We start from the raw sequence: 20,566 nt of genomic DNA, 5'->3' as shown, positions 1-20,566 counted from the left end.
CCATAATGGAAAACACTTTTTTGATCCCTCCTTTAACTTTTCTGAGATAAATAAGCATGAGACTCGGCATGACAAAACGCAGCATATGGTGCTAATTATGTGCCAAGTTTCACGCAGGTGTGTCAAAAAACAGCAAAGTTACAAAGGCAAATTCAATGGTAACTGAAAGTTAATGATAACTAGACACACTCTTGAGACTTTAAACTAGACCTTATGGTCTCTCTCTGGGGAGGCAGCTGTGTAATATAGCCCAATAGTGCCCTCGAGGGGTTCTGGTGACAGTGTTTTCATGGAGGTGGCACAACTTATGCTTTGTGTTGCTAACAGTAACTGTCCATTTACAGTGGGTTTTCTGTTTCAATTCCACGCCATCAATGCACTTTAGCTGTGTTTTTAAAGTGGATTTCTGAGAATTCTTTAAACATTTGTTATTGTGTCATGAGGAGAGGAAACCTTAGCATACACTTATCTCCACTGTGCACAGCATTTGGTCACGCCCAGCAACAGCAGTTTAACCACCTTGACAGCCACCCCACTGCAGACCGACTCAAGCCACAAGGAACAAAGGATGGTTACAGAGCTGGCCTACAACCATGCCCTATGTGCAACTTTACTCGATTCCAACATTTGTGGGCCCAACCCCAGCTGTGTACGGCCTTTGGCCAGGTCATGAACCCCTCTTCACAAGACCAACATCCTTTGGCACTACGCAGCTCGGGTTAGTCTCAGGTCATGGCCAGCACCTGTGCACATGGCAGTGATCCTGTGCATATGTGGGGAGTGTTGCTGCAGGCCACACCCCCAATCCCTTATGCACGTGTGTTTGGTAATGCGTACGTAGTGCTCATTTTTAGGTCTCGCCTGTCAATGCGCATGCGCATTGAGCAGAGCGAGACTATGGGGGCTTAAACAAAGCTTACCTACACTGGCGATTCACTGGCGATTTGATGAAGTGCATGTGCACTTTTAACTCAATGCGCAAGCGCAATTAGTTAAAATGCGCGTGCACAGCATCAAATCGTCAGCTTAGTGCCGCCAGCAGCTCTTCCCGCTCCGCCCCCTGCTGCATCAAAGGCTTGGCGCTCTGCCTCAGCCCAGCCATTCTCCTCCCCTAATTACCCCCTGCTGCATCAAAGGCTTTTTCACGGCCGGCCGGCCGTGCTTTCAGTTTCACGGCTGGCCGGCAATGTCTCCTTTTCTTTTTTTTTTATCCGATGTTGATAATAACGATATCTGCTTGCTTTGCTTTATAACACTAATTTTATTTTAGCTCATCGCAGTGTGTTCACACTTCTATCGATGTTTCACAAAGTGTGATTTTGCAACTAAATGTAATTTTTGCACCTCTATGTGCTGGGGATGTCATACGAATACACATTTTTCACAACTCATTCATCATCAAACTAAATTTTCTCTCTATGCAGAGTGATTTTACACCTATAAGAAATGCCACACACTTGGTTACTTTGCTGCATTAGAGACTGTTCACCTAAGTTAGATTTTTGATTTTTGCTCCTACATGTGTTTTTGGAACGAAAAGTGATTCATGTTGATTTTGCACTAGGGATTGGACTAAATCTGACATGCCACACTAAGGAAAGGATTTCATGCAATGCAATTCACTGTCCACATGCGCTTAATTAAACATATGCTTGCTATCATAGTTTTGCCGTTTCTAAGTTCTATCAATCACAGGCTTTATAACCGCATCCACCACCACATCCACCGCCACATCCACCACCACCACATCCACCACCACCACATCCACCACCACCACATCCACCACCACCACATCCACCACCACATCCACCACCACCACCACCACATCCACCACCACCACATCCACCACCACCACATCCACCACCACTACTACATCCACCACCACTACATCTACCACCACCACATCCACCACCACATCCACCGCCACCACATCCACCGCCACATCCACCACCACCACATCCACCACCACTACATCCACCACCACTACATCCACCACCACTACATCCACCACCGCATCCACCACCACTACATCCACCACCGCATCCACCACCACTACATCCACCACCACCACATCCACCACCACCACATCCACCGCATCCACCATCACATCCACCATGACATCCACCGCCACATCCACCGCCACATCCACCGCCACATCCACCATCACATCCACCATGACATCCACCGCCACATCCACCACCATCGCATCCACCACCACATCCACCACCATCGCATCCACCACCATCGCCTTCACCACCACATCCACCACCACCACATCCACCACCACCACATCCACCACCACCACATCCACCACCACCACATCCACCACCACCACATCCACCACCACTACATCCACCACCACTACATCCACCACCACATCCACCGCCACATCCACCACCACCACATTCACCGGCACATCCACCACCACCACATCCACCACCACTACATCCACCACCGCATCCACCACCACTACATCCACCACCGCATCCACCACCACCACATCCACCGCATCCACCATCACATCCACCATGACATCCAACGCCACATCCACCGCCACATCCACCGCATCCACCATCACATCCACCATGACATCCACCGCATCCACCATCACATCCACCATCACATCCACCGCCACATCCACCACCATCGCATCCACCACCATCGCATCCACCACCATCGCATCCACCACCACATCCACCACCATCGCATCCACCACCATCGCATTCACCACCACATCCACCACCACCACATCCACCACCACTACATCCACCACCACTACATCCACCACCACCACATCCACCACCACATCCACCACCACATCCACCACCGCCACATCCACCACCACCACATCCACCGCCACATCCACCACCACCACATCCACCACCACTACATCCACCACCGCATCCACCACCGCATCCACCACCACTACATCCACCACCGCATCCACCACCACCGCATCCACCATCACATCCACCATCACATCCACCATGACATCCACCATGACATCCACCATCACATCCACCATCACACCGACCGCCACATCCACCACCATCGCATCCACCACCACATCCACCACCATCGCATCCACCACCATCGCATCCACCACCATCGCATTCACCACCACATCCACCACCACCACCACCACATCCACCACCACCACCACATCCACCACCACCACATCCACCACCACCACATCCACCACCACCACATCCACCACCACTACATCCACCACCACTACATCCACCACCACCACATCCACCGCCACATCCACCGCCACATCCACCACCACCACATCCACCGCCACATCCACCACCACCACATCCACCACCACTACATCCACCACCACTACATCCACCACCGCATCCACCACCACTACATCCACCACCACTACATCCACCACCATCACATCCACCATCACATCCACCATCACATCCACCATCACATCCACCATCACATCCACCATCACATCCACCATCACATCCACCGCCACATCCACCACCATCGCATCCACCACCACATCCACCGCCACATCCACCACCATCGCATCCACCACCACATCCACCACCATCGCATCCACCACCATCGCATTCACCACCACATCCACCACCACATCCACCACCACCACCACATCCACCACCACCACATCCACCACCACCACATCCACCACCACTACATCCACCACCACCACATCCACCACCACATCCACCGCCACATCCACCACCACCACATCCACCGCCACATCCACCACCACCACATCCACCACCACTACATCCACCACCGCATCCACCACCACTACATCCACCACCGCATCCACCACCACTACATCCACCACCATCACATCCACCATGACATCCACCGCCACATCCACCGCATCCACCATCACATCCACCATGACATCCACCGCATCCACCATCACATCCACCATCACATCCACCGCCACATCAACCAACATCGCATCCACCACCACATCCACCACCATCGCATCCACCACCATCGCATTCACCACCACATCCACCACCACATCCACCTGACAAAGGTATTAATTTTGCTATTTTCAAAACCAACACATAAATAAAAAAATAAATAAACTTTCCTAATGCGAGACCTATTGCATTTTCAATGCTTGTTTTTGTCTACTGCTGCCACTGGATTTCACTTGACAAATATCCTCTACACTTCATACAGGTTTGTTAAATGCTGACTATGTTATTTACTTTGTACCACCCCTTCATCTGCCAAAAGCGTGAGACCCCCGCTATGTGCATAACCAGAAAGCACCGTTATTAACAATAGAACGCTTTCCACAACTCGGAACCCTGCTAAACTATTGTAAATTTCTTTTGCGGCGTATCTGCACAATCTTGAAATACCAAGCGCAGGGTTCAATGTGATAACCACCTTCATAATGTCTGGCATATTTGACAAAAAGTGGCAACATTTTCAGATCTGCATTTAAACTACGCGTTCTGAAAAACAATGTAAACGTGCTAAGCGTCTGTCACATTTCATACAGTTTTGTCAAAGACTGATAAAGTTATACAAGAATCAAGAAACTCATTTAAATTAACTCTCAGATGTCCGCCGTTTATAACTTAAATATCTAACAAAAACTACTTTGTAATCTATATATAGCAAAACAAATGTATGTCTGTCTGTCTGTCTGTCCTTTATGCATTAGTACACCATTCATCCGATCGCCATGAAACTTTGGGAAGTTGTTGAGTACATTCCCGCGAAGGTTTCTGGCATACATTTGTTTTTAAATATCGGCCCCCAAGGGCCCTCAATCTTTCGAATACTGATGTACGCACAAGACGGAAAAACAAAAAATCGTGTATACACAAGCACTCTAATAAATAAATAGAATTAAAACAGCATTCATCCGATCGCCAGGAAACTTTGGGAAGTTGTTGAGTACACTCCTGCGAGGTTTCTGGCATAATTTTTTTTTTAAATATCGGACCCCCAGGGCCCTCATAATCTTTCGAATACGGATGTACGCACCAGACGGAAAAACAAAAAATTTTGTATCCACAAGCACTCGAATAAATAAATAGAATTAAAACGACACTTTGAAATGTTTTCCATATTAAAATGAATAAGTTTCAATAAAATTGACACAATGTAAATTGAATGTTATCATAACGAGTTTCCTTGAATTTCCTTTCTTCGGAGATCGCAGCAACGCGCGACGGGTAAGCTAGTATATAAATAAACCACAAAAAAACACGTTGAAAGTTAAAGTCTAGTTTTAGGACAAGGTTAGTGCAATTCTGTAGAGCACACACTCCTAGAGGACCTACAGTGAAATACGCTTTCGTGTTTTTTAATCCCCGCTGCTACCATTATTACCGTAGCCTCTCCTGGACAGACATTAAGGAAGCCTTACACAACAAGTAGCTGGAAGGCCTAATGGGATTCAAATTTTAGGCCGATTTCTTAATCATGTCAAAATTATTAGCAAACCAAAATGAGCCTTGTCAATAGAAAGTGAGGCTCAATCACAAATATAGAGTTGCTATAGCTGAAGCTAACGTATATCACAACATGATGCTATACATCATATTTGTTGGGAATAAGTAGGGGCCATGAATGAGCACAACAAATATCCCCAAACTCTTGGCTAATCTGGATGTACGATTTAAGGAGCGCTTTGTGTGTGCAGAAGGTACTTAGGTTTGTAGCAGATAAAGCAGATGTGAGCAGTGTTCCACACACGGACCATAGGCTCGAAGTAGGGAATGTTTAACAGCAGGTAGAGGAGTCTCTTGGGGGATGCTGAATGGTCTGGTTTTGGGAATCTCTCAGATGGCAGATCAGGTCCAAAAAAGGGCGCATTACCAGCTACACCTGCGTCCCATCCACCACACCATATAAACTCATACTGACGCTCACCTCAAACAGCGCCAGGTTCCGGTCATAGGACTCCTCTCCATTGTCAAAGTTGTTGAGGTATAACCCAGAATCTTTCCTCGGAGGGTCTCCTGCAAAGAGGAAGAAAAAAAGAAAGAATGAAGTCCTGAGAAGAGAAAACACAGTATTTCCAACTGTCGCATTCAGCCATGTCCCCGAGTGTTTCCCTGCAGACGTAGTGATTGATCTATAGCTTGGACCTTAAAAATTAATAAAGGTCGACCGTACCATTCTGAAATCTTGGGAAAATATTGATAGATTCTAAAAAGCCTTCTGCGCCTAAACAAGAATCCTAATAAACACGAAATGATAGCTGCAGAAGGTAGAGTCATGATGGAACTGGGACTGGTACTGGCTGACAATTGATACAAGGCGGCACGTAATGGGTTTGGAATCCTGACGGCTAGTTACTGGGAACTAGCGCTTTGGGAGGAGGGAAAAGGATTTTGTTACTAGGTATTAGTACTTTGGAAAAATCAAGGAGACGATGGACGGAACACTGAAACTTTTCACACACTCACACCCACCCTCACAGATCTGGGTTGAATCCATCATCATTCTTTAGCTCACTTCTCCACCCCAGTTCAGACCCAGCCATATGCAAATCAGTCTTGACCCTGTTCCTCATGTGAACAGTCCAGCCCGAACTGCCAAGCCAAACTTTCCCTGGACCGGAAACAAGCATCTTGGGACCATGGCAAAGTGAGCAAGGACCCACATCTGGGCATACTCTGCCAACTTAGGGCGAACAAAGAAAACACAAGGAGACAATGCAACAGTCCAGCCCGAACTGCGAAGCCAAGTACCTTGCTCACTTTGCCACTAGATTCAAGATAGGCTGATCAGGGGTGATGCTCGTTTCTGGTCCAGGGAAGACCTGGCTTGGCAGTTCGGGCTGGACAGTTCCCATGAGAAACAGGGTCAAGACTGATATGCATACGGCTGGGTCTGAACTGGGGTGGCAAAGTGAGCTAAAGAATGATGTGGATTCAACCCAGAACTGTGACTGGGGGCGTGTGTCTGAAAAGTTTCAGCGCTCCGGCCATCATCTCCTTGTGTTTACTAGTACTTGAGAGACATACAGCAAAGTGTTCTGAAATTGCTCCTAAACTTGTAATTTTGCATTCCACATTCTGAATAAGTACCAGAATATAAAGGGAGAATAAACAGGACTAGATGACTCACACAGTGGCCATTCACACCATAAAGTCTTCATGGGGCGGCCGAAAGAGGATGGAGAAAGATAGGAAGACTTAGCGCCGATATCGGGAACACCCCCCCCCCACCTACCCACCGCACACCTGATTAAATAAATCAGATAATACATGATTTGGTGGAAAAAAGTTAGCAGCAGTTTATATCATTTAATTCATAAGGGAAATATGGCAACGTGGTGGAGACAGGCGCCTGGGTTGGGCGGGTATAAACACTTGGCCGCAGCCTCTCAGGTGCCGGAAATGCATGGGAGAGCGACGCCTGAAGGGGAGAGGGCCTTCCACGGGGGCCGAAAGGTTGGAGCGCTGGAGGAGAACTAAATGCGGCACTAAGGGGCTGCCCTCTTAGGAGGACACCCTGCGTGCGCTGCAGAGATAGTCTGGTAGGGAGAGACAAAAATGAGTAGTAGAAAAGCAGATATAATTTTGTGAGGAGTAAAGAGGGAAATTTAAAAAAAAGCTATTTAGAGAGGGTTAGAGGGGGATAAATGTAAAGGGAAGAAGAGATAAAGGGAACGAAAGAAAGTGAAAGACAGAGCTTTAAAGGGTAAGTGGTGATCAATCTCCTCAAACACTCCGACCTCCTCCAGTAGTAAAATTCCCAACTGCAGCCGTCATGTACACCCCATTAGTAACAATTCCCTGAATGCCAACCAATTACTCAGCACCACACTAGCTTCCAGTTCTAAGCAGGTGTTTTCAACGGCCAGTCTCGTGCTCTACTGCTAAGGAAAGAGACCAATCGCATGCAAATCAGGACTAGTTCTCCCCCAACACAACAGGTGAGACTGAACTAAGCCATGCACCACTGAACAGGAAAACAAGAAACCCCAGAAAGAGATTGGCTGCTGGGTCTCATCATCTAGGTACAACTTTAGTCCAATGACATAGCAAGCATAGGTTCCTATCTGGATATATTGTACGTAAAACATTTCAGTGAGTCCATCAAGATCATGAACACCATCCACTCCGGATCTCCGTCAGATCCATGCCCACACCACATCTTCAACAAAGCCGGCACATACATCGCACCCCATTTCCGGAAAGTCATCAATACCTCCTTCAAGACAGCAACCTTCCCTGAGAGCTGGAAGCACGCCGAGATCAACGCCTTACTCAAGAAACCCAAGGCGGACCCCAAGGACCTCAAGAACTTTCGGCCAATCTCCCTGCTCCCGTTCCCCCCGGCAAAAGTCATCGAGAAGACCGTCAACAAACAACTGACCCGCTACCTCGAGGAGAACATCCTGAACCCTTCCGAGTCCGGGTTCCGCAGCAACCACAGCACCAAGACTGCCCTCATCGCCGCCACCGATGACATCAAGTCCCTGCTGGACAACGGAGAAACGGCGGACCTCATCCTCCTGGACCTGTCAGCCGCCTTCGACACGGTCTGTCACCACACACTACGAACACGCCTCCACAACGCTGGGATCCAAGAGAAGGCCCTGGACTGGACTACCTCCTTCCTCTCCGGCAGAACACAGAGCGTCCGCCTTCCCAACTTCCGCTCCGAAGCCACCAAGATCGTCTGCGGCTTACCCCAGCGCTCATCCCTCAGCCCAACCCTGTTTAACATCTACATGGCACCGCTCGCCCACGTCGCCAGTCGGCACGACCTCAACATCCTCTCCTACACCGATGACACCCAGCTGATACTCTCCCTCACCAAGGACCCCACACCACCAAAACCAACCTTCACGAAGGAATGAAGGCCGTTGCTGAATGGATGAGTAAGAAGCAGACTGAAGCTGAACTCGGACAAGACGGAGGTTCTCATCCTCGGATCCAACCCTTCGGCCTGGGACGACTCCTGGTGGCCGACCGCACCGGGAACTGCTCCAACACCCACGCAAGCAACCTAGGGTTCATCCTCGACTCCACCCTCTCCATGACTAAACAGGTCAACGCCGTCTCCTCCTCCTGTTTCAACACCCTACGCATGCTCCGTAGGGTCTACAAGTGGATCCCCACTGAAACGAGAAGAACAGTCACCCAGGCCCTTGTCAGCAGCAGGTTGGACTATGGAAATGCCCTCTACGCATGAGCCTCTGCCAAACTCCTGAGACAGCTCCAAGGCATCCAGAACGCCTCTGCACGCCCGATCCTCGACATCCCTCGCCGCAGCCACATCACACCCCACCTGGGAGACCTGCACTGGCTCCCGGTCAACAAGAGGATAATCTTCAAGCTCCTCACCCACACACACAAGCACTCCACAACACCAGACCAACGTACCTCAACAGACGACTCAGCTTCTACACCCCCAACCGCCAGCTCCACTCTGCCGACCTCGCCCTCGCTACAGTCCCCCGCTTCCGAAGAGCGACCTCAGGCTACAGATCGTTCTCCCACCTCACCGCCAAGACCTGGAACACCCTCCCCATCCACCTACGGCAGACCCAAGACCTGATGACCTTCAGAAAACTCCTCCAGACCTGGCTTTTCGAGCAGTAGCAGCATTCCCCACGTCAGCGCCTTGAGACCCTCACGGGTGAGTAGTGCGCTTTACAAATGATATGATTGATTGATTGATTGATTGAGTGGCCCCAACCCGCTCCAGTTCCCCTATAGGTTAGACTTGGTCCAATAAACTCACATTCCCAAGCAGACATTTGTCTGGACTGGTCTGGTCGATTGCAGTATATCAAGAGGTCATCCAGATATAGTAATAGAGTTGTTGTCAATTTCTGTCTGAACCTAACAAAACCATAATCGCCCCCGAAATCCATGCCAATGGTTCTACTGCTGCTCCAAAAAGGACTGGTGACAGAGGACAGCCCTGTTGAGTACTCTGTCTCATGAGTAACTATTCCGGTTGGAGGTGAATGGAAACGGGGGCCGCGAAGTCCGTGCTGTGGGCTGAATAATTGCCACAGCGCTTGATTCCTCACAGGCAGCTACCCCCCCCCCCCCGCCGCCGCGACCGGAGATTCACGCGGCCGCCGAGCGGGGGGACTACAGCCCCCACAATACCTTGCGCCAGACTCCGCTCTATCCCGACTGGTGACGGGCCCGGAAGGCGCAGAAAAGGACGGTGCTTCTTCCGGGACGCGCGGGCGGCGCCGGACGAAGCTTGGACTAAGGGCGGACAGTCTGTGACAGTCCGGGACTGGCCGAGGCTGGGCTGGGCCTCCCCCCTTGACTTCAGCTGGTGAGGTAGACTGTGACCCAAAAGTGAGACGTACCCTTTTTGTGCCCAATTTGGACCTTTGTTTGTTCAATACGTCAAGGGTCTATTTTATCCATTTCATATTGCTGATTTCATTTCACCAGCTTCGTTGCTGGAATTCATGAAAGCTTTGGTATATCGATACTTACATTTGAATTCATAGTCTAGTTGGGTATTCTGCGCATTTAACTGCATAATGTCTAAACAAAAGGCCCCGCAAAATCCACCAGTATTATCCACTATGGATAACTATCTAGTGAAAGTGGTCAGTAAAATCAACAAGGAGCGAAGGATGTCACTAGGGAAGGAGAACTTCCCAACCAAATGTCTTACCCTTCCTTATCCTAACTCCGTTTTATACACTGATGACCGCCTAGACCTTGTTAACCCTGATATCTCGTTAGAAACCCAAGCTCAAACTGTTATCGTTCAAGATATCTCTGATGCACTTAGTGCATCTCCCAGTGTTTCTCCTTGTGTATCACCTGTCCAAAATACACCGGCCCCCAGAGCATTAAGAGCATGCAGAAAAGCGTACCCGTAATAATAAAAGAAGAGGTGACCCTTTATCCAAAAATACAGCTGGGGAAGAAGAGTTGACAACCAAGAATGTCTCAACCCATATGAATGCCCAACAGTTTGAACTTCTAATAAGCATTATTGATGCCAAGGTTGATAAGATCATTAAACCCTTGGTGGACAAGTTGGACCAGATCTCAACTGAAGTAAACAGATTAGGTGGGCTTCTTGAATCCCATATTGCTCTGGTTAGAAACTCTAGGCCCGTTAACGATGGTCTAGTTCCAACAGAAGTAGCTTCAAAACAGTTAACTGGGGGAGGATTAGTAAAAGAGATAGTTAAATCAGTCCCATTACCTCCTGACTTAGCGTCCACCTCTCGTCAGAATAAGCTAGCTGCCACCAAGGTGGGCCCTTTGAAACTAGCCAGAGTTAACGAACCAAGAAGGAAACGCCCTATTGACCTGCCCCCAGATTGTGCACCCTATGTGGCCGTTTTGACTAATGTTCCACCCTATGAGACCGACCCTGTTAGGCCCCAACCCGAATCTCATGATTCACTAAAAAACAAAACGGTCTCATGGTTGCACAATAACTGTGGCTTCCCAACTACTTATTCCGATCAAATTTTAACCACCAGAAGGGTTGATTGGATAGGTACTTCGAGTAAAACCTGCAGGGGTGATTGTGTCATTGTCAACTTTAAACACCCCCAGCATGTGGCCACAGCTTTGCTAATGGCTGCGTCTTTAATCCCCGGTGATGACAGAATAAGTGTATGCCCTCTTGGCTTTTTTTATAGCCATTTAGCTAAAATCCCACCCCATAATCCTGGAAACAGAAATTTCGAGCCTATCCATTTCCCGCCGTTTGGGGTCCCTATTCAAAATAGATTCCAGGCTTTGAGTTCCCTGGACTCTAATGACTGACTTGCCAGGGTAGGGGAATGTGCTCCTGGCCAGCCTGTTACTGTCCGGGTGCTCAATTCTTGTGATTTGCCTTCTAACCCCGATCCGATTATGACGGAGGGCCAACCCCTACTAAAAGGTACTAGCCCCGGATCACCTTTGAACATTATAATTGAGGAAGAGGTAGTTGACTCTATTCCTCTGAATATATCCAGCGCGAATGTATTTAATGGCATCTCCATTGTCAGCTGGAATGTCGCTGGTTTAAAATCTAAACAGGATACCTTGGGTTGGAAGGATTTTATCAACACCTATGATATTTTCTGTTTCCAGGAAACATGGTGTCAGGAGGAGTTACATTTTGCGGGGTTTGTAACGTTTAATCTGCAGGCAGTTAGTTCTGCCCCGGGGAGAGCTAAAGGAGGCCTTATAATCCTGGTGTCGATTACCAGACAGATAAAGATTATAAAATATTTAACTGTGGGGCCACATGTGCAGTTATTGTGGCTTTGTAATGATAATGGCCGTAACGTCCTCCTAATCAACTATTACAATAATATCTTTGACGATAGTAGGACATCGGTTGTAAAAAATCTAGCTAGTACTATTGATGACCTAACTGATCAATGTAATGTTTCTTTTGATTTTATATGGCTAGGCGATTTTAATATTTCCTTGTGTGACTTGTCATCCCAGAAAGTGTGTGGGGTTGTTAATAACGCTGGATTTGAAGACCTCCATTTTAGGCACACTAGTTATGGAGAGATTCTGTACAAATTCATCAGCAATTATGACCTGGAAATCCTAGACTTTGCTAAAGACGTAAACGGGCTCGCCATGCCCACTTTTAAAAACTGGAGGACAAGCTCGGTGATTGATCATGTTATTGTGTCAACGAGTATTACTTCCTTTTGTGAAGTTCCCAGGATTGAAGTTACATCTCTGAGCGATCATAATTATATTATCCTAGATTGCTCACTATGGAGAGAAAGTCCTGTAGTCGTGGGTCATACTATCATCAACGTGGAACCCCACAGACCTAATGGTGTTAGAGTTAAATGGGTTGGGGATAGAGCAGATGAACTTATAGGCTCTATCGTCTCTGATTGTTTAACCAACATTACTCTAATCCTTGAAAATAACACTGGGTGTGAATGTGTTTTAACTGCTTTTAAAAACACTAACCTATCAATTGATGCTAGGTTTACCAGACTAATTAGAGATAAACGTAGTCACGGACAAAGATGGTTCGACCACTCTTATACCAAGCTACTAACAGAGTTGAAAAGAGCGTTAGCCATAAAACCTAGGAACGCTACCCTAATAATTAAACAAAGAGCAGAATATAAATTTGCACTAAAAAAGAGGAAAAGAGATTTACAGCAGGAAGCATGGGAATCACTTAACCAAGCTGCAGAGCTACACAATAATACATTATTCTGGGCAACGGTTAATTCTCCCTTCCTTAGTGAGGACAACATTCCTGTATTGAGCTCTAATGTCCCTAGTGATTGTTGGGTAACGCATTTTTCAAATATTTTTGGTTCAGATTGTGGTCCAGCTGCTATCCCATGCAGCTGGCCCGTTCTACCTTTAAATTTTACGGTGGCAGAGGTCGAGTCAGGAATCCGTGCAAGTAAGGGGGGGAGGCCCAGGGACCTATTGATGTCTACAAAGCGGCCCCGGAGATCTGGAGTCCCCTCCTTGCTAATGTTTTTAATGCACCGTATGCTCAGACGCTCCATCTACCTGGGGGGAATCTATCATCATCCCTATTTTCAAAAAGGGTAACAGGTCAGAAGCAAAGAATTATCGCCCTATCTCCCTCCTGGACTCCTCTGTAAAGGTTATGAGCCGGGTTATGTTAGCCAGGCTCGAGGAGTGGGCTGAGGATAGGGTAATTCTGCCGGCAAGCCAGTTCGGATTCAGGAAAGGTAGGGGCACATTAGATCAATGTTTAAACCTTGACCTTATAGTTGGGAAATATGTTGAAGCTAAAGGTGGCGCATTATATCTATGCTTTGCTGATTTAAGCAGCGCCTTCGACATGGTCGATCACAAAATTGTATGGCCCATTCTGCTGCGGATGGGTGCCCCTGATGGTATTATATTTTTCCTCGCTAGGTTGTATCAAAAACTGCAAACCTGTGTGCGTTTTGGAACCAAGGGAGAATGTACCCCCAAATTTAGCGTACGACGCGGCATAAGACAAGGTTGTGTTTTAGCCCCGTTATTGTTTATTTTATTTATTAACCAAATTGATGACATTTTAACACCTTGGGAGCTTCGTAAATAGACCTCCCCAGTGCTGCGCTGTCCATTATCCAGTGCTGAAATGGACGTCCAGCGGTCGCACGCAGCACTGGGGAGGTAGTGCCCGTGACGACCGCTGGCCGACGGCAGCACTTAAAGGGTTAAAAGGTGTTCAAGCGGATGCTCCCAGGTTAAAAGGCGTATCGCTTCCGGTGTTATTATACGCTGATGACGCCGTGCTCCTTTCCAGAACCCCTATGGGTTTACAACGTTTGATGGATAGATTTTCTCTGTTCATCAAGGACAGGAAACTACTCATCAACAAGGACAAGACGCATACTATGACCTATGGGACGAAAAATAACAAATCCATTGCCTTTTTTATTGATCGTAACAAGGTGCAATCAGTTGACTCGTTTTGTTATCTTGGAATCACTTTTTCCAATGATAGAAAATGGACCAACGAATTTAACAACGTCAGTAACAAAATGGCGAAAACTGCCCATGGTATCTTCAAATTCGCAGCAAAAATCGGGGATAGGCGAACAAGAGACATGTTAAAAATTATCAAGCTAGATGCGCCACTATTGCACTGTACGGGGCAGCTATTTGGGTCCACAGCTGTGACCATATATTGCAGCTGGAGGAAAATTCTTTTTAAAAAAAACTTTTATGCTTACCCACATCTGCCACCACTGTACTGATCCATTGGGAATTATATATTAATTATTTGAATGATCTTTTATCGTTAAGACCGTTAATGTTATGGTGCTCTATATGGCTTCAGGAAAAAAAGACCTTAAACAGATCCATAATTGAAGACTGTCTTTCACTGGACATGTATAGAAAAATCCCATGGATAAAATATGTGTCTGATTGTTATTTACAAATTTTTAATCTTGATGTTCTGTCTGACCCTAAGGCTGCTTTGACTATACCTAAAGCAGAACTGAAAGCAATCTTTCTGGATAACATGGCGAAGAAGAGGGCCTTCGCATGTCGGTTCATGTCAACTGTTACATTCTTCAGTAGATATTCCCGCACTGAAGGTTTTCCACCGTACCTTGCACTGGTAACGAGGCAGTCACACAAGTTTGTCCTTACCAGATTAAGGTTCGGAATAGTACACGAGTTGGTGTCTTTACCTAACCTTAAACAGCATCCTAAAGGTCCATGTCAGTGTGACGGTATATCAAAACAGAGCACCTTGCACTTTATACTCATATGTAAACTGTACTTGAATCATCGAATAATGTACCTTAAACCTTTATTTGTCAAATATGGGGTTTGTACAGTTGACGAGGCAATGAGCCTTATTTTTAACATGAAATCCGCTGACATCTGTTTTTATACTGCTGTGTTTTTAACCAAATCTATCAGTCTACGTAAAAGTATGATATTTTAATGTTTTTGGTCTGTATTTTTAGGAATATATTTTAAAATGACGATTCATGTATCATGTACTTTCTTTTATTGTGCTTTTATGGTCATTTCTTTTGTACCGAATAAAGCTTCATGAATTGAATTGAGTAATGAGTCAGCCAGGTCAACATCTACTTGTACTCTTGTGAAGATTACTGGCCCTATATTAATATTTACCTAGATTGCAAATAAATATTCCCAGTTCAGATATCAAATGCTTAATGAACATCAATTTGGAGGACTGCGAGTGACATATGAAGGTGTCCTGCTAACGCCAAGATATTGGTAAGGCCATGGATATTATGTTTCATCACCCTAGGTCAGATTTTCCCCTTTATTTGGATGTATGTTGTATTGCCTTTTCTGCATTTCAAAATAGTAATATACAACCAGAACTTATCAGTCCCATTGCTTTCTGCATCAACATGACTTTATAGTTTGTGTTTTTAGGTCTTAAAATCATATTTAGACACACCATTTAACTTTTTCAATTAAATGTTATAACATTTCGGTTTCCAGGGTGGTCCTGTGTCAGGTTGGAGGGAGTGTATGTCACATTTCTAGGTCTTTAGGTACTTTGGCATCTGTTCTGGTTATTTTCATCTTTATTTAAATAGTGCATATTCTTAGGCATTCTTAGACTAGTCTCACCTTTTGTAGTCCCTGAGGACAGCTAGGGTATTGAGACTCTCCTTGTTAATGGTAGGGTGAGATGAAGGAACTTCGCTTTCATTTTACAATTTGATTAAGTGAATTCTATGCTTAGCAGTCAGTTTGGGGTCTCAACATTACTTCAATATGTAACTTTACTGATAATCCGTTTTTCACTACTTCTCAATATGCTTGCAATCCTAAACAGTCCCAGACCATGTGGGAAAATGTTGTGTCTTTCTGTTTGTAGTTGGAACGGATGGAGTCTCTTGTAGGGTCACCCATGTGTCGTATTGATGGGGTTATGTAGAATTTATATATTATAATGAACTGTGCAAGTGGGAAATCTGGCCTTGTTCGATGCTTCTCTTAATAAGCTGAGTTCTTCCAAATATTTAAGCGTCTCCTATTTCAGTCTCACAATTGGAGTGGTTCCTTTAGTATATCTCCCTACACCACTTAATAAAGTTTAGTGATTATATCCCTGCCTTGGCCCGCTCTTTCTATCAATTCTAGTGTGACTGATGGGTAGGGGGAGTTTCGAATAGTATTCCTGTTTTCTTGGTTAGTTTGCACATGCTATAGTATTGCAAAATGTGGCCAACACGGTTTCCAGGGAGGCAAGACCGTTTGGTTCATTTAAGACTCTTGATGTGCAACAACCCCCATTTTCCAACTTACTATGCACAATGTCTCTAGTGCAGTCATTGATATCTGTATTGATTCTGAAGAATTTGACAAGTATAACGACACAATATACCTGTATCCACAAAGAGTACCGCCTAGAAGCTCCCAGCACCATTAGTGACAATGTAGCAAGGGAACTGATGCATGGTATTGAATATGGCACTTCACAGGGGTCAGATTCCATTGCTCTCCTCCTCGGTGATTATTCAGTGTCTGTCAATATTATCATGAGTCTCTATGGGTCCGCTGCTGAACCTTCGCAGCATTGACATTGAATCTCTTGGAACATGTCCGTCTGCGGCTCCTCGGCCTCAGGTCTTAAATCTTGCTCTAGTTCAATTCTCAGTTACGCTGTCAGGGTCATTTGTGTGCCATCTCCTGAGGTCCTTTCTTTACCTACCAAGTCCCAGGCATATCAAAGAAAGTCTTTTATCAAAATCTGGCTTTGAGCTCAGCTGGAGAGAAGAGCATACCCCGGATGTCCATTGCTCTGAGCTGTTGATTTACCTGCTCAAATGATTTACACTGCTGCTGGGCCCACCTGGTTTAGCCCTTAAAAATCATTATCTTCCTGGAGTCAATGAGGACATCTTGAAGTTCTCTAGCCACTATTAGCATGACATCTCTACCTTTCAGTTCAGGATGTGAGCTATAAGTGCTTGTGCCAGGCCTCAGAAGAGGGTTTGGAGGTCAGTACTCGATGGGCCCTCTCAATCAAGAAAGAGTTGATCCGCATGGCGAACATAGTGAAGCTACTGTTCTAGGAAAGCCACTGGTTGAGTGCCTTCCGCATTCTCTGAGAAGCCTATGAACCTCATGTTTTTAGAGGTTCTGCCTTCTGTGCTTTTAGCCTGGTCAACCAGCTCCCTTGAGGTCTTTCTTAGCTGTGACACAGTATTTTTTAACCTGTACATAGTGTCTTCCAGCTCAGAAAGCAGCTTTCTGCCTCATTGATTCTATCAACGGCATTCCTAAAGTTCTGCACCAGAAAGACTACATCTATTCCAACCATGCTTCCCTTACTTTCTAGGGCAGTATGACACAATCTAATTGCCTGTAGGATGATGTCAGTCAAACAAGCAGCTTTAGTATGAGGAGCCCAAGAGGAATTTCAGCTCTGTGCCGCACGCTTGATTGTGGTAGTTAGTGCTCCTGCTTTGATAAAAGTATCCATCTTGCCATGCTTCTATCATATCAATGCCTGGCCATAGCCACAGAGTAGGAGGAGAGCATCCACTGAACTATTTGCAAATAGTGATTCGGGCCAACCAATACCTGTTGTGTATCAGATTGTCTACTGTTCAACGTGTTGTAGAGCCAGCCCCAGTCTTCCCATGCGCCGTGGCTCAGGGCTGAAAAGTGATTACACCCAATGACTGTAGCCATTCTGCATTGAGACTCACAAAACGGGTTGCCAAGACATATGAGGGAGTGGCCACTCTAATTCCAGCAAATCTCCCCTGCTTCTACACAGGCAGGGTTCCAGCACTGAAACATACAGAGGTCTGGCAGAATATTTCTGGGAGAGTATTGCTTTAAACTTTATGCCACATTCTCCACCTAGTAGCATTAAACACAAGACAGATCCCTCATTGATCTATGTGGCTCCCTTTTGCACACAGTATAATGGTAAGTGGGCTCCCTCGATTTTCTAAAGGCGTTAACTACAGTGAGTCCCCACCACACTGCTGCAGTCAAAACACCACTTAGGGTACCAAAGAACTCTGCTTTATAATATCCTCTCACCTCTGGGTTAGCAGTTTTGTCTCACGGACCATCTCTGCACTTGCCCACAACATATTCCACGTAAAACTGGAAGCGGACTTCTCTTTCAGTTAAGATCATGTCTTTTCTCAGGTCCCACAGGCTTCCAAACGCTTTCCCCTCCCTCCCGCAATGCGGCTCTCATAGGCCCTTCTGCATGACCCAACAGCGATTTCCAGCTCAGCAGCTGGTCTAATTGGGAGACCATGCCTCAATGTAGCATCTTGGGTCACACTTTCCCATCACTTCTCAGAAGGTGCCCACTCGGCATGCTTGCAGCAATGAGGAGAATGAGCAGCTAGCACACCAGAAAGGTGGGAAACTCTTACAAGCACTTCCACGAGCCTGGCTTTATGAGCCACATGCCAGCCAACTGGCATCTTGTTACAATGTGGCACCAGCCCTCGCAACTACCTTCAGCTCCGGATTCCCAAGGGAAAAGTCCCACTTTCATCATCGATGAAGGGTTACAGTGGTGTAGGTGCTAGATAGGCAAGCTAGCCACCAGCTTCAGTGCTGGCTGCTCCAGTAACACGCCATCCAACTTTCGTCTCAGAGCTCCAGGTCAGCTGGGTTCAGCTTGTCTCCAGGCAGGAAAGCAGATAAAGCCAGGAGTCACCAACCCGCAGGGGCAGGATAAGAATAGACTCCCGTAGCACAAGCTGCCAAGATCACAAAGGTGACATGATGCTAATGGATGATCGGCTATGAGGCTATAGCCACAGTGAAGTGCATCTACCATAATAGCTATTCAAGCCATGCCCCTTTCTGTCTTTTTGCAATCTTAAATTTGTACTCATACTTTGTTTTCATTTAATCAATTTGACGGACATGCCTGAGAGCACTGAATGTTGTAAGAAAAATGAAGCAATGGAAACAATGTATTCTGACGGCATGGTGCAAAGTAAAAAAAAACTGTGGCTAATCAGCTAAAATTACATGTGGTCCGCGACCGGAAGCATGAGCGAATATGGGGGAAATGGTTAAACCGTTATGGGCTGAGGTCTATCAATGTCTGTAATTAAACATGTACTTTTGTATGGGATCATGTGGGTGAATAGAACTATTTTGGCGACTGATTTTGGAAATGTTTTGCAAAATCAAATAAACAAACTTCAGGAGGTCCAACTCAGGATTTCATCTTTCCAAGGTTGATAAAATAAGTCCCAATGAGGGTAACAGAAACATCTGTGAACCAATCCTTGATGTTTTAGTGACTTAGTACTATATGAATCATTAGTCCTTGCTACTGGTTATAGTATCCCTACACCTGTCCGGCACACTTAACTACCACACCACTTGGGTCCTTTTCCAGTTAATTTCATGCCTTGCTGTACTTCGTTCCGAATTCCTCTCAAGCAGTCTAGTACACCACTTGGCTCCTTTCCACTGCACATACATTAAATTTACATCACTGCTGACTCCTTGCACCGATCTGGAAAATCTCTCTAACACTGAGCTTCCCCACCACATGCCTAAACCTCCGAATTGCACAACATATCTAATACCAGCCCACACACCACCAGACCTCTTCAGAGACAAAACATAACCATACAGCACTTAAGACTCATCAATCCCCCCGCTACAACTAATACCACCTACCTTACACTTTGTTAATGTCATTGCCTGGCACCCCAGGTTCTAAACACGTCACAGGCCATACTCAACTAAGTTATGCCATCACAGTTATATGTTACCCACACACAAGCTTGCTCTTTCTCACACTCGCTCTCTCTCATACCCCCTTGGCTCAAAATACACAAACTATTTGAGTGCCACCCTCAAATTAAATAAACCTTCTCCCCATCCGACCAGGAATGCCTAAGATGCTGCCACAAAACGTCACCTGTTACAGAACTTCCATCCCTGCAAAGATACACAGCACAATGCTGCCGGGGATCCCCATCAACCACCCCCTCGTCATAGATGCCTGTGAACTCCTGATAGAGAACTCCCGTTTGGTGCAGAGGACAGGACACCATAAACTGGATAGAAGGGGGTTAAGTATATTTCACAGAATGGGAAAATTATGCAATATTTCGCTAGTCCTCTCAACAAAGAAG

The 20,566-nt window shown here is 46.3% G+C and overlaps 1 protein-coding gene across 3 annotated transcripts in view; it reads right to left on the bottom strand.

The window, feature by feature from the left end:
* SLC12A6 (solute carrier family 12 member 6) overlaps positions 1-20,566 on the bottom strand; it is a 784,900-nt gene that overhangs the window by 376,585 nt on the left and 387,749 nt on the right. For all 3 annotated transcript variants that reach the window (XM_078644820.1, XM_078644821.1, XM_078644822.1), the window contains one exon: positions 5,896-5,984. In XM_078644820.1, the coding sequence (XP_078500946.1) occupies positions 5,896-5,984 (89 nt within the window). The remainder of the gene's footprint in view (positions 1-5,895; positions 5,985-20,566) is intronic.

The sequence above is a fragment of the Lissotriton helveticus genome, chromosome 5_1 (assembly GCF_964261635.1).
Source record: "Lissotriton helveticus chromosome 5_1, aLisHel1.1, whole genome shotgun sequence".
In the NCBI taxonomy this organism is placed as follows: Eukaryota; Metazoa; Chordata; class Amphibia; order Caudata; family Salamandridae; genus Lissotriton; species Lissotriton helveticus.
The sequence above is the reverse complement of the archived record's forward strand: the minus strand, read 5'-3'. Positions and strand labels throughout refer to the sequence as shown.